The 22,071-nt window shown below is 39.2% G+C and overlaps 2 protein-coding genes across 5 annotated transcripts in view; both read left to right on the top strand.

Annotated features, from left to right (window-relative positions):
- The first annotated feature begins 5,034 nt into the window (after positions 1-5,034).
- The window catches only part of LOC129754896 (U7 snRNA-associated Sm-like protein LSm10), a 45,593-nt gene continuing 28,556 nt past the window's right edge, over positions 5,035-22,071 (top strand). Inside the window, exons 1-2 of the mRNA XM_055751159.1 lie at positions 5,035-5,262; positions 5,357-5,474. Coding sequence (XP_055607134.1) covers positions 5,120-5,262; positions 5,357-5,474 — 261 coding nt within the window. The 5' untranslated portion in view covers positions 5,035-5,119. The remainder of the gene's footprint in view (positions 5,263-5,356; positions 5,475-22,071) is intronic.
- The window catches only part of LOC129754895 (5'-nucleotidase domain-containing protein 1-like), a 42,929-nt gene continuing 28,014 nt past the window's right edge, over positions 7,157-22,071 (top strand). For all 4 annotated transcript variants that reach the window (XM_055751157.1, XM_055751156.1, XM_055751158.1 and 1 more), the window contains exon 1: positions 7,157-7,859. The gene's annotated coding sequence lies outside the window, so the exon portion shown is untranslated. The remainder of the gene's footprint in view (positions 7,860-22,071) is intronic.

Below are 22,071 nucleotides of genomic sequence, written 5' to 3' on the forward strand. Positions count from 1 at the left end.
CATAATCTGCGACTCGAGTGACGTGACTTACGAAACTTCTCCTCGTTTTGCTGGCGTAAATAGCGTCTCTAGCCTCGAAATTTTTGTTCGAATGAGCTGCTATTTTAAAAACGAACACAAACACATACAGGATCTCAATGAAACTTGATGTTTCCTCGAAGAGATTCCTTTTTCTTAACTCTAAGGCTGATGTCATGCTGAAGCAACTAGCAACGCGACCTACAACGCAACGTTCACACGACTAACCAGCTCTCATTTGTTCTCCATGGAAATCGCTCAGACCTGTCATACTGGTCGCTTTGTATAGCGCGACCAATCTGATGCCAATGTGTTTTGTAGCGCGACTAGTAGGAAATCCAATAGGAATATTGTTTTTTCTCGATTTGAAGCAGTGATTCCGGGTTTTAAGCACAATAGTACGAAGATCTGTCCGAACTTGTGATAATAAACTAAAAAATATCTTAATCGGCGAGAAAATTTTCATGAATTCTTAGTTCCGGCAAAAAAAAACAACGAATTTTGTCGGTTCAAATTTTGGCATTCTTGCAATCCGGGTCGTGATTTGATGAGTTTTCGATGGCTCCCGAAAGAAAGGAGACGATTCAAAGCATTATCAAATGTAGAGAAGTGATGATTTGTAGGGAATTTCAAAGTCACAGGTCGCGCCAGCATGACATACCAATGCGTTGCAACGCAATCTTATTGGAACGTTGCGTTGCGTTGCGTTGCTAGTTGCTTCAGCATGACATCAGCCTAAAGCCTAGTCCACACTAGGCAACTTAAACTGCGATTTTTGTTATGAGACGAACTTTGTTGTCTGTTGTTGTTGTTGGAAATCTGAGACGGTCTCAGTGTCTCCCGAAGAAAATGGGAGACGCTGAGACCGTCTCGAGACGAACCGTCTCCTAGTGTGGACTAGGCTTAAGCGTACATCTTTCGAGGATATGATGGCTAGCATCTTACAAATGCTACCCACAGAAAGTGTACTATGTATGCCGTGACCGGGATTCGATCTCATGCCCGCTGGCTTAGAAGACTTGAAGGCTATCCTCTACGCCACGGGTTGCGGCATAACGCATTTATTGGTCTTCAGAGCTCATAGATACACAAATTTCTTTTCTGAAGCATTTTCTGAAGTCAGGACGAAAAAGTTAAATTTCGTGAGTCACGTCACTCGAGTCGCAGAATAAGCCCCAATAACCGTGTGCTTATAGCCAATTATTATAAAATCGAGAAAAGTTAGGATACCAAACCATAGCTTCTTCTGACAAGATTGGCAGGTTACCTGAACGTCAGCTTGCCACAAAAATAGAAGAAGAAGAAACATAGTTATAGTTTATTTGAAAAATCATACACGAAGTGCTTTTTTAAATGCGACTTTTAAAAGCAGACAAATTAAAAAAAAAAAAACTGCGATATTGAAAAGAAATGTTTGAAATTTTGAAAAAGGATTTCAAAATATAACGCCAAAATTTAGAACCTTACTTTGTCTAATTTTCATACCGACGGGTTGGCGAAAACAGATAATAACGCTAACGTTCGCGTAAATTTTCTGGATTTACTTTAAGTTTTATATTTATCATATTTGTGTTAAGTATCGCAGCGCTTATGTAGTTGCACCACTAGAATCGTTATTCAATTGTCTTTCTGGTGAATATAATTTTATTGCGGAAATTTTGCGTTAATATTTTCAAAATCCAGTGCAAAGTTGAATTCAAGTGTTAGCAAACCTAAGAATTTGAAAATTAACAAAAATTTCGTAAATTCGTCGAAAATTCTGTGTTTTGTATTTTGCCAATCTAAAGATGCAAAAATGTGCCAAATTACGTCAACTTTAGAATTCTCTTTTTAAAATTTATCTGGTGTGACTTGCACAATTTTGACGGTTCATTGATAAAAAAGTACGGTTTTTACACCACTTTTTTACATTTTTTGTAGTCTTGATCTTAAAAAATTTAAAAAATATCCTCGTATCACTGTGATCAATGTATAGCTCATCGTAATTTGAGCTTTCGTGGACACTAAATGATTTTTTTTTTAGCTTTCCATATTTGATCTATAGTCTTATTCCGAAGCATGTCTTTCGGATTTTTTTTTCTTAGTCTTTGAATAACGGAAAACTGAATTGTTGTAGCAGCATATCAAAATTTTGCTCGCGCATCGCGAAAATCCGAGCTACTCGCACGCAAAGCTGGCGAAATCGCTGAAAGTTGGCAAATCAATCGTTCCAAATGTAATTAAAGTGTTTGGGGAACGTTTGTCGACAGCCAGGAAGTCTGGATCGGGGGAAAATCGAAAACCGGAAGTCGCTGGGACGACAAAGAGAGTTGCCGGTAGTTTCAAGCGAAACTCTAACCTCTCTCTCCGAGATGCCGCAAATAAGCTGGGTGTATCGTCTACAACCTTGCATCGAACCAAAAAACGAGCCGGACTATCGACTTACAAGAAGGTAGTGACTCCAAATCGCGATGATAAACAAAATCCGACGGCCGCGATCCCGGAGGCTGTATACGACGATGCTGACGAAGTTTGACTGCGTGGTAATGGACGACGAAACCTACGTCAAAGCCGACTACAAGCAGCAGGCAAGCCATCTGTACCTGTGATCTAAAAGCAGCATTTTCATAGCTTCCGGGACTGTCACCCAAGAAATTTACGTGAAAGAGTTTTTGAATAAACGTCTGCTGCCTTTCCTGAAGAAACACGGTTGTTCCGTACTGTTTTGACCGGATTTGGCATCTTGCCATTACGGTAAAAAGGCCATGGTACGCCGCCAACAACGTGCAGGTGGTTCCCAAGGACAAGAACCCTCCCAACACGCCAGAGCTCCGACCAATTGAGCAATACTGGGCTTTTGTCAAGCGGAACCTAAAGAAGACAAAAAAAACTGCTAAGGACGAGCAGCAGTTCAAGGCAAACTGACTTTCTGCGGCGAAGAAGGTGGACAAGGTGGCTGTACAAAATCTGATGGCAGGGGTTAAGCATAAAGCCCGGCATTTCGGATTTGGGAAAGCGGAAGCCTAACTGAATATTTTTCCTGAATTTTATACTAATTAAACATGGAAAAGAAATTTAATTTGATTTTTTCAATAAACGATTTCATCGATTTACACGCGTTTTCCCTTGACCAAATTTTGACCGTATCACCCTTTAGCGTATGATCGTCATTGATAGAATTTTCATCATTCTCTTGGTCACAGGTCTCTTAGGTCAAAGATCTCAGGTCTCGAGTCTCAGTTCTCAAGTAGCAGGTCTCGAGTCTCAGGTTTTATGTCTTAGGTCGCAGGTCTTAGATATCAGTTTTCGAGTCTCAGGTTTTATGTCTCAGGGCGCAGGTCTCGAATGTCAAGTCTCAAATCTCAGGTCTCATATCTTAGGTCTCAGGTCTCGAGTCTCATGTCTCTTGTATATGGACTCAGGCCTAAGGTCTTAGGTCTAAGATCTCAGGTCTCGCGTCTCAAGTCTCAGATCTCATAAGAGATGTCTCAGATCTCAGGTCTCTTGAGTCTCAGGTCCCATGCCTTATAAGACCTATAGGTCTAAGATCTCAGGTCTCGAGTCTCAAGTCTCATAAGAGATGTCTCAGATCTTAGATCTCTCGAGTCTCAGGTACCATGTATTCCAGGTGTACCAGGTCTTTCGATTCTTAGGTCCCATGTTTTATGTCTCAGGTATCGAGTCTGAAGTCTCAAGTCTCAGGTCCCAGATCTCAAGTCACAGACCTCAGGTCACAGATCTCAGGTCTCAAATCTCAGATCTCGAGTCTGAAGTCTCAGATCTCTAATCTCCGGTCTCAGATTTTATGGCTCAGATATCTCTAGTCTTAGGTCTCAAAGTTTATGGGTCAGGTCTCGAGTCACACGTCTCATGTGCCTGGTATTATGTCTCAGGTTTCAGGTCTATTGTCTATGGACTTATTCTACTAGAAACACTAGCATCAGTTATTTTCTGGGATTATTTTGGTTTTTGTAACATGTGTACAACTAAAAATTACAGGCACTGTGTATTTCTTGAACACTTTTCAAATGCGAAAAAGGAAACATAGATGTAGGATACAATCTTTCACTCTTCCCACGGTTTGTTGCTTCTCCTCTTATTATTTTTTACCAGCTATGCAAACGAGTATCAAAATCATACTTTAAAATACATGAAATAGTATTTTTAGTGAGTTTATTAATTTCAAGTGGCTTGTGTATTATGTGTTTATTTTTTCATTTATAAGTGACTGGCACTTGGAATTCTACTGAATATAAACTTATTTCGACACTCACGCAATTTATCACTTCAAATTCACATAGAGCTTCGGCATTCGTTAAGCCTACTTCACACTAGGCAACCTGCAATTTATGTTATAAGATGATCTCTGTTGTCTGTGTTGTTGTCAGAAATCTATAAGACAGTTTCCGTGTCTCCCAAATAAAATGGTAATAGGAGGAATCCCAACGAAAATTAATGTTAAATGGGGAATCAAGTGTCGGAAGAAAACTTGAACACCAGTCGCCAGGAGATAAAACTGGACTTACATAGCATTTTTATGGAAAAAAAAAGTTATTATCAAGTTTTGAAAATTGGAGTTGGAAAATGCAACAGTTTTTTTTAACTTCGATCTTCTATTTTGAATAAAAATAGCCAATTATTTATCTATCTTTGAATTTGAATAAGGTTCACCGGGGTAAGTGTAGACGATGGGTTTTAAAACAACGAGATTCACTTATTTTAAACATGTTGGTTAAACGATACATAGACAAATCGTGTAACGTTGCCGGCATTTTTTGTTAGTTTCAGTCAATCATTTTTTGCAAACATTTTAAAGTTTTTTTTTTCAAATAAATTTCCTGACGATTCAAAAATAAAACATAAAAAGATAAAAATAAATAAATTTTAGTGAAACTAACGATAGATTTATGGCTCGGTAAAAATTACACGAAGACTCATTTCAGTGTTTCAAACTTTTCTCACGCTGCATTGCAGCGTTCTCACGCCACTCAAAGCAACTCACTCTCACCTGATTTCAAACGTGAGATGAGATGCGACTCATTCAAATCGTAAACAAAAACTTTCGCGGGTCAGTTTAGAAGATTACAAAAAACTTGATTCTTAAATTATTGTATTCGGTGTTATGGCTTCGGTTGTGTTACGGAAGGAGCGCTATCATTCCCTCAACGATTTGGTTGGGCTGGCTCAGTGTTTGGTTGGCCAGAACATCCTGATAGATTTGCGCCATGAAGCTTCGGTTGCCGGCAAAATTGCCAGTGTTGATGGGTGAGTGCCTAGCTTGGAGATAACAAATTTTGTTCTTATAATTGGAGGAAAAACATTTAAAACGATACCGTTTTATTTGTAATTTATTTTTCAGTTTTATGAACATTGCAATGGAAAATGTTGTTTACATTGATCAACTCGGGAAGCAATTTTCGATGGAAGAATTTATGATCTATCCTCGATACATTCGCTACATCCACGTACCTGAATCGGTAAGTACTACCTACTGAATAAAAACTCAATAGCAATTCTAACAATTTGGCCATTGGACTATTTAAAAACCAAGAGTCATTTTTTAATACATTATTAATTAAATTGAAAATATTTTCATCCCAAAAAAATCTTGGTTTTGAAGGGATGTAGCCGAAATGGTCCACTTCAATTTTAAAAATCGACCATTTAATTTTTTTAGATCGGCCCTGAATCCTGCAAAATTTCACTTCAATCGGACTTTACCACGAAGTTTCGTTTTTTTACCCTCAAAATCACTTAATAGAGAGGACTAAAGGAAATAGGAAAATCGAAAATTTTTATTTGATGCCCAATGACTTAAAAATGCATTAAATTAACCTTCTGGGACTTTTCCGTTTTTTGAAAAACCGGTAAATTTGTACAAGATGTTTGAGAATTGGCTTTTGTAAAATAAATAACAACGGCTAAATATCTAATGTAACCCATTCAAATGCTATTTTTTACAAATAGTTTTATTAAGGCATTTAACTCATAAAGTTTTGTTTTGCCGAGTATTCATTTCACTTGTGTTGTATTAGTAAGAAGGGGAGCCATACCCATTCAAATGCTCTCAGGCTTAGTTTTTCACTGAGGTGGTAGTCCTAAAATATTTAAAAACCTAAAACCAGAAAAAGTGAAATTTGAATGACAAGTAACATTTACCTACTGTCATTTTGTCCATTTTTTTTTTGAAGAATTAGCTAATTTTGTTTTTTTGTACCGTTTGTTATTTTCTTCAATTTGCCATTTAAGCAGTTTTTTGATTGATTTAATTTATTGAATTTGTTTTAAAATTTTGGTTACTTTTTCGATAAATTTTACGGACCAATGATAGAAAACTAATGTAAAATCCAAAATGTCATTAAATAGCCAGTTGTGACTGATTTTCGAAATCAATTCTCGAACATTCCCCAAAAATCTATCGGTTATTCGAAATAATTCAGTTGTACCTATGTAAATATAAAATTATGATTTCAAAAAATGATAAAGCCCCTTTTAAAAAAAAAATCGGAAAATTTTTCATTCTCTTTGCGATCTTAATTCGTTGAGAACTTGTTCAGTATATTTATGTTCTTCGCTTGGACATTTGACTCATTCATGTAAACTTTACCGTAAAATTTGGCTCAGATAATTGCTAGTTTTTTTCCTTAGATGATGAGAAAGGATTTTCTCCCTGGGTTTTGTTACTCACTGTTTCCACATATGTTTTGACGTTTCTTTATGCTCTGTCTGTCATCGTTGCTTATGCTTTTCGATGCTGCGAATATTCATGCAACATAACAAACACTAATCTCTGATTGTGTTTGTACTTTATTTAGTTTATTTACTCATGTAATACGCAACGCATACACATGCACACATTTCATCCACCTCATTCTAAAACTCTCTAAAACATGCTAATTTTATTTTTAAATACGACGAAGCAGTCAAATCACTTAAATCCAAATTTTTGATTTTTTTTATCTTAAACTTTAAACTAAGATTAGGTTGAAGTAAAAACACCGAGTTCTGTTTGAGCTCAACTCCGCGAAAATCGATCAAATTTAGAACAGCTTGTTACCAAGGTGTAATACTTGGTGACAATTTTGTAGGGTCAGCTCATCACCGAGAGGGTTGAAATGCGATTTTTCTTGTCTAGGGGGATGGTTATTTTTCACAATACACGAACGTGGTGCAGCGCGCGTGTGGTGAAGAACACACAGTCCTCAAAAGTCCTTGAAGTATTTTTCTTCCACACAACAAAACAAACACAAATACGCCATCCGATTATGGGCGCTCCGATCTGGCTGTCTCCGAAAGTCTCTCGTCTACTAGTCCTAAGTTCTTGATTAAAATAATAGTGCACTCGTCGGGTCTAAGTCTGGTGCTGTGTGCAGTGAATTAAAGAAGAATTAAATTTACAGATAAAGTGTGACATTGGAAAAGTACTGCGTGAGTTTTGGATTCTAGGCGCTGGTTGTCCAGACATCCCACAACAGCTGCAAGTTTAATAAAAGTGAATAAAAATAACGCGACGACCCAGTTTATTTATAAAACGACGAATGCAAAACCGAAACCTTGGCAATGACATCGAACCTGTGAGTTATTGGTGTGGATGCTGCTGCAGTAGTCATTAGCCGAGATCGACAGACAGAGATCATCTAGAACTAGATCGGATTAGTCTGAAGTGATAATTTTTTTTTCGACTCCCCAATACATTTGTTGGAGGTCATCGGTCCCTTATTTTGTACTGCTAAAATCCCCCAAACACTAGACGTCGAAAAGGGGGAATCGATTACGTAAAGCTGCTGTTGTACGTGTATTGCTTCACCTCACCAAGCTGTTAAGTTTGAAACAAACGTATACATCAGAGCACCTCGAGAACAGTGAGTTATCAATGTCATACGTACTTCATGTTGGTAACGTTATTGTTGTTCGATGATAGAGGATTGGGTTTATAAAAAAACCTATCAAAGAAATTTTCTTGATTATTAATATCGATGGACCATTTATTAAAAGAATAATCGTTCAGAACAATTTTTTCGTTTTATTTTTCGTACCTTAAAGCGTAGGTAGGTAGTTTTATTTTCTCTTAACTATTTTGTCCACTGTTTTAAACGTTAGTCAGGTGGGGTGCATACATTCAGGAGTCAAATCTCCTAAACCGTTTTAGATATGTAACTTAGTTTTTTTTTATTCTAAAAAAATCCCCAGCAAATATTAACTATGTATACTGCAGAAACAACAGAGTTATAAAAAGACTTATATAAGAAGGAATAATCGTATTAAACTTACACAGCAAATTTTTTTTTTGCTGGAAACCAGTAAAATTTTGCTGCCCAAGTAACCATTAAGCCGTTAAAATTGGCCCTACTTCAGCTTTATAGTCGAATATAGAGCCTGCTTACAAAGCCTATCAAGCCCTATATTCGACTTAAGGGCTGCCCAAAAGCCACTTTTGGCGTGTATTTCGGCCGATATACGGCTTGACCCCACTTTTGACTCACGCCAATGAAGAAATGTCAAAATATTCTTTCAGAAGAAAAAAAAAAAATAAAAATAAAATTTCATGCTTTCTTTTTTTCTTCAGATTTGTTTTGTTTTCTTTCTCCCTCAAACCCGACTTTTTTAACTGCTGATGTTCAGAAGCTGGAATCGAACTCCGATTGCCTAACGACTATGCATTAAATGATGACTTCGCTGTATGATCTATTACGTTACATGTTTCAATGTGAAAGAATCTGCCCTTCTTAAATGGACTTTTGAATTAAAAGAAAAACACCGGGGGATTCAAAATTTTGAATATATGGATTTATTATTCACAAAAACTTGTTATGTTTTTGAACTACTAACACTTGACACATTTTATAGTTTTTTATCCAGACAAGTTTCTGCGGTGAATATCGTGTGAGTATTTTACTTCGCCATAGATTTTTCCTGGTTAAGAACCTAGGCTGGCATCCACACTTTTGACTTCAACACTATTTCGACCGCCAAATGCCGAGTTGATTGTCCTCCCTCGAAGGAATCCATTCGAAGCATCTTCACCGGTGAGTTCGATTTCATGCCCGGCTCTGGGAGACGGGTTGATGTGGGGGACTTATCCGCTAATAAACTCCGCTGCAACACATGTTGGCACCACCAGCTACCGAAAAGTTCTATATCAGGGTGTCGACTACCTGGAAAAACCTGGAAAATCAGGGAAAATCAGGGAATTCAATTTGCATCAGGGAATATCAGGGAATTTTTGCACCAATCAGGGAAAAAATAATGATCCTGATTTTATTTGAAGAAATTAAAACGTCATAATTTATTATCTGCTTAAAAATCTGCGGATATGACACTAAGAATGCTATGAAAAAATGTCTTAAGCTCAGCAAAAAGCAACTTCTGCAATTTCGTATCGAATGCAAAGGAATGCTGAAGGCAATTGTACTTAAGTTAAGGGGGGGGGGGGCGCCATTTTTCACCTGTAAAATCTCCCCAAAATAAAAAAATCAAAAAAGAAAAACGTTGGGGTCTGGTATTTTATATATAGAAAATATGTTCCAAATTGGAAAAGAATCGGATAAGTAGTTTTCAAATGACGATGTCCACGGACTTTAAAAATGTGCTTTCGAGAAAAACGCGTTTGAAGTTTCTGCTCTTGCTTTCTTGCAGTATTAGATAGGAGGAGATAAAGGCCTATAACTTCCACAGTTTTGCTTCAATTGACTTGAAAATTTGACACAACATTCTTGAAATGTTTTAAAATAAGAAAATAAAAAAATAAAAAAAAATCGATTTTTTGAAAATGTTAGACCCTACCCCCCCTTAATGAAGCGATCGCCATTAACTTATCCTCTGACCAAGGCCGCCTCTTGTCTTGATCCGGCAGTTAACAGCAGCGATACCAAATTGACCAAAAAACGATTTGAGAAGACTTTGACTATATTGACAGATACTGGACGCGTTAGTGGATCCTCGGCAGATTTGGCAGTACGGCAGTATTCCGGAGTGATTGCCAGAGGCGATAAATTTGATAATTATGACCGTAGCAAAGAAAGGCTGAATCATTTTTGGAGTGGAGTGCTAGCAAATGCCAAGTGTCCAGAATTCTTCAACATCGTCAAAATGATCTGCTGTCTTTCACATGGCAACGCGAATGTTGAACGTGGTTTTTCAGTAAATTCCCAAGGAATATTTAAATAAGGTATAGTGTCGAGAGCCATATTGGATTTTTTTTGTGACGTCACAAAAACGAATGTATCGAAAATTTATACGCGAATGGCAGAAATTTCAAAGAAAATCACTTTTAGAACGAAAATGAATTCCTATTTCAATTTGATTGTGTTGTACGACCTGCACGACCTTGCACTATGTCATGAAATTTTTTGGTCCTTTGAAGATTGCATTATGTTTTTTTCTCATTTTAATAATGAATGCAATGTCGTCTTGAAGCTAAAATGTGCAAAAACGAATAAAAAGTTACCTTTAAAAAGGTCTAGCTGGTAGTTATTGAATGTTCAACTTATTGTCACGATTTTTATACAACCGGTTTATCTTATACAATTCTTATGTAGAACATTAACATCAATTAATGATTGTTAGCTCGATTTACTAAAATTCCAATAAATAATTGTGTTTTTGTATAAAAGTTTGGTTTTTGATAACTTTTTTGAAATAAGGATCTTAAACTGCACTGGATTGATCATTTTCATGGAAGACTTTGAACTTATTTTTTAAGTTTTGCAAATTTGAGTAGGGAAAATCCACTATTTTTTCGAACTTCGATGGTCTATTTTATATAAAAATAACTCGAAAATCCAACTTTTTTCGTACCGATCTTGAAGAGCAAGAATCCTTCTAGAATAACATGTTTTAAAAGTGGAAAATTTCCAGCAAATTCTTCGAGCAATCAACAAAAAAGGCAAATTTCCTAGTAAATTAACAGATTTTTCGTGATTGTGACGTCGCAGTATGTATTAATACTTGAGTAAGGCTGCCTTGACACTACCTTCTTTAAATATTCCTTGGTAAATTCCAAATGTCTCTTCGAAAATATACCTGATGAATCAGTGGTGGCTAAACGACAAATCTATGATGCTGTTTTTTATGATAGAGGGATAAAATCAGTCCAGATTTCCAACAAACTTATTCAGAGAGTTCGAAATTCACATGCTCTGTATTTGCAAGACAAAGATCGCCGCAAAAAGTAAGCTCTTGAATCAGATCAAACAAAGCTGATGAAGCGTCATCGAGAAGCGGAAGCAAAATCGCTTGAGGTAAAACGGAGGAAAATTTTGTGAAAAGCTTTCTGTGCGTTTTTTTTCGGGGGAAATATATTTTCTATAACTTTAAGTTGCTTCCTCAGGTTGTTTTTCAAACCTGGAATTTTCTGGAAAAACGACTGGAAAATCAGGGAAAATCAGGGAATTTTATTACCAGATATGAGTCGACACCCTGTATATGATTCCATTGATTCCATTCCATCACATTTGATGATACGAGTTAAAAAACGAAATAATCCATCCCAATCGTAAAAACTTTTGTAAACAAAATGTTATTTTTTCTTATTTTTTTTCTGTTCCTCTTAGCCCCACATGTCATGTACGAAGCCGCAAAAGAGCATTGACGTTTAGTTCACTTAGCTAATCTGTAGCTATTAGCTATTAGCCCTGACGGGCAGCTAAAAAGCCAATATACGGCTAATCTAGATGTTGTCATTCCCACAGTGCCTAGAAGCATTTGAAAACATTATATGCGGCTAATAAGCACTGGAGTGCTGCTACTTGGCTTTTATGCGGCTTATTACAGGGCTTAATGGTTTACTAATTTAATGGTTAATGGTTAATAACGGTAAAATCTGTTACAATTAGCGTTTTTCGTATAAAATTTAATACAAAGATAAAATTTTCAATTCGCTGGGCTATGAAATTCTTCTACATGAATAGGGTGGCTTAGCCTTAGGAAATTTTGAAAATATCTAAAAAAAATTAATGCTTCATATGGACGACTTCCGTTTGGGGCCTTTAACAAAATCTTTATTTTCACAAATTTATGTACCAATATGAATTGTTTTTGTGACAATGCATTTGATTTTGATTCCCGAAGCAACGTTATTTAACAACGTTATTTAAGAACTATTATGAAAACTTTTCACTTGACTTCACTTCACATGAAAAACTCACTTAGTAAACCAGAAAAAAGTAATTTCAGACGCATTTTTTAATTTGCCGAGCAAAAACCAGTTTGTAACTTTGTAGAATGTTTCATTCATAACTGTGCATTTGAATGTAGATACGATGTTTTTTTTAGTGAAATTATCGCAAAACATTGAATAGTTTGTATAGCACCTTTAAGGTGGCCTTTGACCAACATTTCTATTAAAAAAATCAATTGACTGTTCCACGAAACCCTTATGAGCCCATGAGCCCATCATGTTTATCTCAATCCTATTCATAATCAACAATAACGCAAAGATAGCAATTGACTTGGATGGTCACCCCTTTGCACCGACTCCAGGTGTGAAATTTAAAACCAATTGGCGGTTCTGGAAACCCTTCGTGATCAGATTTCGATGAAATCTAATGTATAATACCGTCAATATTGCTTAAGTAGTATTTGCTTTGTGGATGACCTCTTTTAAAACGTAATATTTTCAAAATAGAAAACGTATTTCATCATTTCTGATAAAAATTAGGATTCATGCCAAATTTTAGATCTCGTTAAAAGAAAATCAACGTTTATACGCCGAAGTGACTAATGTGTATTTGGAGCGGATGTACGCAAAGTAACAAGTTTAAATGGAAAAGACTTAAATGTTTAAAAATTGCTGGAAACCAGTAAAATTTTGCTGAGTATTAACATAAACAAAATTCGTGCAAAAGAGTCTCACCTTGCTTCCGCGTACGAAAACAAACAGACTCCAATTTGACAACATGATTGCTGATTTTCCAGCAAACTAGACCAATTGCTGGAAAGTCCAGCAATTTGAAAACCGATTGCTGATTTTCCAGCAAAAATGACAAGATCACAACCGAATGCTGAAAAATCCAGCAATAAGAAAATCGATTGCTGGTTTCCAGCAAAAATTTGGATTGCTGAACGTTTCCAGCATTTTTTTTTGCTGGAAATCGAGGCAAAAATTTACAGTGTACTCAAATAGCATATACATAGCTACAAGAAGTGGAGACGATATAATAGCTATAACGACTAAATGGAAGAAACTGCTGTCCCTGACCGAGAATCGAACTCCAACCCTCCAAGACAGCTCGTCAGAACCTTACCACAAGGCCAATTCCCTAGTCGTTTGAGAGACAGAAGATGTTGAAGTCCCGTGATGCACATTTTTTTTTCAAACTAGGAAGAGAGACCTGATCGAGTGTTAAAATCAAATGTTGCCTAAATCAAACGATTTTTTTCTGAATCTTTTTTCCACTTTTTACTACAAAAAAAACTATTTTTATTATCATTAACGTAGTTTTTAGTCTATTCCCGACCATTTTTAGAAATTTTTTATTTATTTTTTATTCTGTGCTGACCTTGTGGTAAACTTAAGTATTTTTAAAAACATTTGCAAACTCGTAAATTACATATGACAGTTCGGTATGGCGTTTTTTTTATATGGCTGAGACAATCCAGATTTTTACAAATCAACCCACTTTCTGTTTGAAATTATGAATCCTACGGTATGAGCCCTTTCAAATAAAAGAAATTGTTTAAACAACGAAGGCCATTCTTGTTAAGAAGTATGGGAATTACGCTTGTGATAGGGAAACACGTCTTGTAGGTTTGAATAGCTATTAGGAACTAAAATTTATTTTCACTAAACTTAGTCTACGATTGCTTAGATTTAACTTCAGCATATCTGGATTACTTCGACTCCAACACTCCTCCCTAATCCAAGATCCCGATCAAAATCTTCTGGTCCGAGATTTTGGTTGATGAAAGGGGTTTGGTGAATCCGTCGGCTGCCTGATGTTTCGTGTTGATGTATTGTACATCAATCGCTCCGCTGGTGATAGCAGCGTTGACAAAATGGTATCTGATGTCCATGTGTTTCGTCCTCGGGTTTTTTTGGCCAGACACAGTGCAGATTGATTATCGCAGTATACCTTCAACTTCGTTGCTCCACAAATCATCCACAGCAGGTTCCGCCACCACAATGCTTCCTGAACAGTTTTCGCCAAAGCCATCAGTTCCGCTTCACACGAGGAAAGGGCGACCGCTGGTTGTTTCTTCACACTCCAGGAAATTGCGCCACCTTGCAGCACAAAAACGTAACCGGTTGTGGATCGCCTGGTATCCAAATCTCCTCCCCAATCTGCATCGGTGTAGCCAACAATGTCAGCATTGCCATCTCTCCGGTAACAAAGTCGACTTCCTGTTGTTCCCTTGAGATAATGGAAAATCCGCTTGACCGCCGCGCCGTCCAGTGCTTTCTGCCAGGATTGTGGCAAAATTGGCTTACTGCATACGAAATATCGGGTCTTGTTGCTTGAGAAAGGTATAGAAGACAACCTACTGCCTCCTTATACGGTGTATTTTTCATTTCTTCTTGTTCCTCGGGTGTGCTTGGTACCATCGACTTGTCCAATTTTTCGCTTGCCTCGAACGGTGTACTAGCTGGATAACAATCCATCATTTTGAACCGATTGAGAACATCTTTAATGTAGGTTTCTTGATCCAAGGTAATTTCTCGATTGATCCGAATTCCGTATTAGCGATACCCAAATCCTTCATCCGGAATCGATCACACAGGAACCTCTTCAAGTGCTGTTTCGCCCGATCATCGTCGGTAAAGATAAGAAAATCGTCGACGTATATCGTGACGAAAAGCATCTTTCCTTCCGTGGCCTGATAATAGAGACATGTATCCACCTTCGATTGAGTCAATCCAAATTCTTGTAACGCCTGGTCCAGCTGGTTGTTCCAGGCCCTACTGGACTGTTTGAGACCATACATCGCCTTGCGGAGTCTGCAAACTTTCCTTCGATTGCCGTCGAAACCTTCAGGTTGCTCCATGAACAGCACCTCGTCCTTCAGCTCGCCTTGCAAAAATGCCGTAACCGCATCCATTTGCTCAATTTGCAGACCGTGTTTCACCGCCATCGCCATCAAGAATCGGATCGTGGAATACCGTACGACTGGAGCGTACACTTCGTCAAAATCGATGCCTGGTCGCTGGGAGCACCCCTTAACGACCAACCGTGCTTTGTACCGCTCGACCTCTCCGCTGGCTCCACGTTTGGTTTTGAACACTTTCCATTTGTTTTTTATCGCCTTCTGCCCTTTCGGTAGATCCTCGAGTACCCACGTGTTGTTGGATTCGAGAGCTGCAATTTCCTCACACATCGCCGCAATCCACAGCTCACGGTCCGGCCGACCGAGTACCTCTTCGTAGCTCGTAGGATCGTCCAAACATTCGGTCGTCTGCGTTGGTGGGGAGACATTTTGGCCAGTATAAGTCGAATAAGAAATGTAATCGTTATACTTGCCTGGGTACCTGCGTTCTCGACCGCTGCGCCTAAACTCATGCTCTTTTTCAGCAGGTCTACCAGATTGCGGTGGGAGCGCGCGATCTGCCACCGGATGCTGCCAAAAATCGTTTTCTGCTGACGACCTTGAAGGTTCTTCCGAAACTTGAGGCACAGTTGCTTCAACGACCGTCACAGCTGGCTCAGGGAAGACAATTTCCAAGAAATTGACCGATTCATGTCGCTTGTCATTCAATCCTTCACATCGACCTTCATGGAAAATAACCACATCTCGACCTATAACGACGTCTTAAATTTCAGGATTGTATACCCTGAAGCCTTTGGTATCGTCAGCATAGCCAAGGAACACACATCGCTTTGATTTCGGATCCAGCTTCTTTCTTCGTTGTTTTGGCTCGTGAACCATCGCAGTCGAACCAAACACCTTCAACTTGCTCAAATCAGGCTTTGATCCTGTCCAGGCTTCTTCGGACGTAACACCATTCAGCGCACGTGTCGGGCAACGGTTGATGACATAGGCTGCTGTGTTCACAGGTTCGGTAACTTGGCCTCGTTGAGCATACAGTGAACCTTCTCGAGAATCGTACGATTCATTCTCTCGGCAACTCCATTTTGTTCCGGCGTATACGGGCAGGTCTTCTGATGTCAGATACTTTCACGTTCTAGAATTCGCTTGAAACTTGAGTTCACATATTCGCGGCCATTATCGCTTCTCAACACTTTAAGCTTGAGACCAGTTTGGCGCTCAACTAAAACTTTGAAATTCTGGAACGCTTCAACGGCTTGATTTTTCGTCTCCAAATTATAAACGAAAAGCTTCCTCGTAGCATCACCGATGAAACTGATGAAATACCTGCATCCTCCCAGCGACGGAATCTCAAATGGACCACACAAATCAGAGTGTACTAGTTCCAAACGCTCTCGTGCCCTCGTCGTGCTAGTCGGAAACGATGCTCTAGCTTGTTTTCCTTCGATGCACTCCATACAACCAGCAAACGATGGCCCATTGAGCTGCATTCCCGTTGAGACGTTTTGAAGCTGCTTGAGACTGCGCACGTTCAAATGACCAAGTCTTTTATGCCAAAAATCTAAATCATTGCATAAAAACGCCTTCGGTGCTTTCCGATTCAGCCGGTATAATCCTCCATCAGCAGTTCCCGAAACAAAAATCTGGCCATTTTTTTTGAGAACCTTGCAGTCGTCTTTTGTGAAAACAACCGTGAAGCCTTTTTTGCAAATCCTTCCAACAGACAACAGGTTTGTCGCCAAATCCGGAACTTCCAGTACGTCGCTCACGTTCACAGCTCCTTCAAGACAATCCAAATTGACGATGCCTTTCGATTTCGCCAACATGATGTCGTTGTTTGCGGTACCAACTTTTCGGGAAATTTCCGTCTTCGATTGGAAATCTACCTCAGTTCTCGCCATGTGGCAAGTCGCGCCTGAATCGAAATACCACTCGTTCCGATCAGCATCGCCCATCGCGAATGTAGCACGCATTGCTCGCTTCCTGTCCTTCTTCATCGCTTTGGCCTTACTCGGACAACTTGCCGCAAAATGACCTGTTTCGCCACATGAGTAGCAAACGCCTTTCTTAACGCTGCCTCGTCGCCTTTGTTGCTCTTTCGAATACAGAGCTCCTTCATCTGCGCCGCTCCGAAGATCTTGCTTCACCTTGACGTCTTGCAATATTTTGCTCCTTACGAAGTCGGACCTCAGGACTTGACCGGACGCTTCTAGTCCCATCACCATCGGGGCGTAATATTTTGGCAACCTCATCAGCAGAATTGACGCCAACCATTCGTCGCTCATCAGAAAATTAATTTCCAACAGTTTGTGACTTGTCGAAATTATTGCATCAACGTAGGCTTCAGTGTTTGGAAAATTTTCTAGCCTTGACGATACGAGTTGTTGTAGCAACCCATCCTTCTATAGATACCGTCGTCTTGAAAAGCCGTCTTCAATTTGTCCCATGCTTCCTTTGCGCTTGTCGCATCCATGACTAAACTAAAGTTGGTCTTCTCCAGGCTCAGACAGATCGTTGACAACGCCCTCATATCCGTCTTTTCGTCCACGATTTCACCTTCCTTGGGCATCACCGCATTCCAGCAACAATCCCGGATCAGGCTCATTTTCATGGAGAAAGCCCACGATACGTAGTTGTCTCTGCCTTTCAATTTCTCGATGGCCAAGGTAACGCCTCCACCGGATCGAACCACTCGCTGCTCACCATGATGGGATCCGCCGCTTCTACTGCCGGGAATCTGACCATTTTCTCCTTCGGTAAAATCCGCACCACTACTTGCACCACCTAGGGTTCCGAACTGGATAGTCCCTTGGAATCATCTTCTTGAAAATTTTAAAACGACGTGACCTGGGCCCATAACCTATGGGAATTGCGCTTGTGATAGGGAAACACGTCTTGTAGGTTTGAATAGCTATTAGGAACTCAAATTTATTTTCACTAAACTTAGTCTACGATTGCTTAGATTTAACTTCAGCATATCTGGATTACTTCGACTCCAACAAGAAGGTTTTGTGCCGATTGGAAAAGCATGGAAAATTCACCTTAAATCTGTTTCACAATAAATATATTATACAGCTTAGACTAGTCCACTTTTTGGCTTTTTTCGCTGATCACAATGCAGAGATAACAATTCATTTTCATTGGATTAAGTTTCCAGCGTGTGCTAGGAGTTTTAGTGAAAAAAGTCCATATTTCTTGAAAATTTATGAAAAATACATATTAAGCAACACTGTCACTTTCTTTCTAAATCTCTTGTGTATAATTTCATAAGGGTGAAACTGTTAATTGAAAACAAATCGAGTTAATGGTTATTCTGGATGTATGTACGTGGTTGCACTTTACTAAATTTATTTAGTTATTTATTTCCCAATGATTTAATCATATATAAAACAAGTCTATTAAAATTAAATGTAAAAACACTACACAAACTACACTGTTCTAAACGTAATTAAAATTTTTCTTCTGAATAAACCCCTCGATACATCGAAATCAATGTGTTCAGAAAATCGGTTGAACGTCCTGATAACGCCGATCAGTGCACTATTAGCGCCGTAGTTGTTCTGACGAAGAGGAATGCAGAGCATTAGATTCCGGTTTCGTAGTCCTCCGGGTCGACACTCACATTAACTGATTTAAAAAGCGAGGGACGGTCAATTCTCGAGGCCAGGATATCGGAGATAAGTAAGGCCCGTCTAGCTGCTCGACGGGCTTGTAGCGTGTCTAGGCTAATGAGGTTGCAGCGGCACCTGGACCTGATAAAGCACCTGGAGAAAGACATTGATTTTGAGACCTGCTGCCTTGGAACTTTCGGTGAGGTCGTCGAGTTTGATCTACATACAGTCAATCGATCTAGTCAAGGGGCTGGCACCCCTGGCTCAAGCTGAAAGTGTTTTTTTTTAGTATCAGATTTTATTAAGCCGTTTTTTAGGTGTTAAATATGTGCTTTTGATAAATAATTTCATTTGGAGCGTGGCTGAAGTGTTTGTGCTACTGACGGTTGTGGAGGTATAGGTAAAATTGTTGCAGATAACAGGTAATTTAAGAATTCTTATTTTTCGATTTTGCAATGGTTGTGTGATGACGCGTCAGTGCATGGTGGTTCTAAAAAATTCCGCTAGTGACATACAGATGTCACTAGTAGAGTTTAGAAAAGGTTCGCGTACCTTGTGCTACCGACATCTGGTGAGTAATTTTGTTTTTAAGCTAGCGCTATCTAGGAAATGATTTTTTAAAATGTCTGTAGGATATGTGATAAAAATGATAAAACTATTTGTTTTTCAAGGTAAAGAGATTGAAACATATTTGTCATAAAACGCAAACAAAATTCAAAAATCCTCAATCATCATCAAGTTAACATAATTCTGCGCGTGTGTTGTGTGTGGGTGTGGGTGTGTGTGTGTGTGTGTGTGTGTGTGTGTGTGTGTGTGTGTGTGTGTGTGTGTGTGTGTGTGTGTGTGTGTGTGTGTGTGTGTGTGTGTGTGTGTGTGTGTGTGTGTGTGTGTGTGTGTGTGTGTGTGTGTGTGTGTGTGTGTGTGTATGTGTGTGTGTCTTAGCGTGGTGAAAATTGACGTGATTAGGTTCGGTCGGTCGTCGGTGTTAATAAATAAAGTGTATTAATGCTGCTGGAGCAAGAGGGCAACAATGGTGATTTCCTCCTCCGTTCAGTTGCTTGGGAAAAGTGTACATCAGGCAAGCGAGGCGCGATCGGATGCGTATTTTCTTTCCTTTCTTTTCCTCTTTCTCTCCCCGTTTGCATAATGCGTTAGATCGTTCTTGATCTTCTCGTTTTAAACGCGTGAAAAATTTCGGTGAGTTTCATCGGCGCCAAGTGCGTTATACGTGTATGACAATGCCACGTTAGGACGTTTTTGCTCTTCTAGTTTTGAGCGCGCGATAATCTTCGGTGAGTTGCTCCGGTGCCATACGTGTATGACAATACCAACTAAAGGACGTTTTGCTCTTCTCATTTTAAGCGCGCGATAAAATTGTGCTATGTACGTGTATGACAATGCCACGTTAGGACCATTTGCTCTTCTCATTTTAAGCGCGCGATATAATTGTGCATTGTACGTGTATGACAATGCCACGTTAGGACGTTTTGCTCTCCTCGTCATAAACGCGCGGTAAAATTCGGTGAGTTGCACCGGTGCTAAGTACATTGTATGTGTATGATAATGCCACGTTAGGATGTATTTGCTCTAAATTAAAACGCGGTGAACTCGATAGTGTGCGACGCGACGAACATTAAATATTTAACTTTGCTTTGATCACATCCCTTCCCAAAGGGAATCCAGATCTAATTTACCTTCCCCACTAACAAACCACCCTTCCTGTGACGACCGTGGAGATTTAGAGGTGTATTCGGTCTCTAGTAGCAACGGAAGTCGAACTAACAATCCTTCCCTTTCCCCGATGAACCGTAAGGACGTGGCCGGCGCCGTTATTGACCATATAAGATAAGGAACCTTCGAAACGTGTACACAGAAAATGGTAAGCTAATCCCAAGCCCCATTTATTTGGATCTGTGTACAATTTTGATGGTTCTTGTCAATCACGGAGAAGCAACTACTGAAATGTACGGTTTATCAAGCTCAAGCTCAAGCTCATACAGTCAATCGATCTAGTCAAGATCTCATCCATTACAGGCGGCTTTTACAGGCTTTACCCCATAGTGACACCAGATATTGCAGCCTTGAGTGAAACAGCGCAAAGTACACATTTTTCAGCCAGTGAGTTGGAATGAACGCAGAAATTTTCCATATGGCACCAACGACCGGAGCGAGTGTTCATTTAAGTTGCTTTATATGGACTGTCCAGCTTAAGGTATCGTCGAAAAGTAGTCCTAGATATTTAAACTCATTCACTCGTTCAATTAGAGTGTTGCCTACACGGATTATTGGCAGCTGAGGTATGGAGCGACGACCGGAATTGAACAGCATGTACGAAGTTTTCAACAAATTTAACGAGAGAAGATTACAGTCGAAGTATTGCTGAAAAATTTCCAGATCGTTTCCAATCCATTCCACTATCTGGAGAGGATTGGTATTGCTGTACGATATAAAGGTGTCGTCGGCAAAGAGCCGAACTTTGCCGTGCAGATTCAACAGGGGGAGATCGTTGATGAATACCATGAACAATAGCGAGGCCAAGTTGCATCCCTGTGGTACTCCCGTTGATATGAATCTTTTATTACTTACTTGAAGCTCATTTTAAGGAAACAAATTGTTGGCGCGCTGTTAAGTAGCTTTCGATTAGCCGAAGGGGTTATCCACGTAATCCATATTATTCCAATTTCTTTAACAGCAAGGCATGATCAATGGTGTCAAACGCTTTCCTCAGGTCCAAAAATAATGCACCAGCATATCTACAGTTATTCAGATCATCGTACACGTCCTCCAAAAGTTCGGTTGTTGCAGTTAGAGTGCTGCATCCCTTTCTGAAACCATGCTGGCGCGGGATTATGAGGTCATATCTTGTTAAATATTCATTTATTCGAGTGACAAGTAATTTTTCAATGACTTTGTTCAAGACAGAGAGCGTTGAGATTGGACGGTAGTTGGATTCATTTGATCTATCACCTGACTTGAAGATAGGAGTTACGCGGGCTAGTTTCAATGCATCAGGATAGACACCAGTTTCGATAGTTTCGTTGAGGGATGTTGGAAAAAGCCAACTGATGGGCTTTCACTGTAGCTACGGAAATATTATCAGGACCAGATGATTTGTTGGTGTCAAGGTTACTGATCTCTAACAAAACCTCTGCAACAGATACCGGTCTCAAGAACTAGGAGGGCGGATGCGAACGAATAGTATTGAACCGTTGAATATCTCTGGTGCTGACGATATTTGAAGCCAATTAAGGCCCCCCGTTGCAAAAGTACTCATTGATAGTGTTCGATACTTGGGATTGGATGTTGGATCGGTTTGTACCAAGGGATTGAAATAAAGAGAGAAATCTTTGCATTTGGAGTGGTAATGATCTTTTTTTTTGTATAGCATTTTCATCCTCTGGGATGATTCATCCCTAGGATTAAATGTGGTAATGATCAAAATTCCACAACTGCTTCACAAATTGCAACAATTAGCACATTT

This window comes from Uranotaenia lowii, chromosome 3, assembly GCF_029784155.1.
Source record: "Uranotaenia lowii strain MFRU-FL chromosome 3, ASM2978415v1, whole genome shotgun sequence".
Classification (NCBI taxonomy): Eukaryota; Metazoa; Arthropoda; class Insecta; order Diptera; family Culicidae; genus Uranotaenia; species Uranotaenia lowii.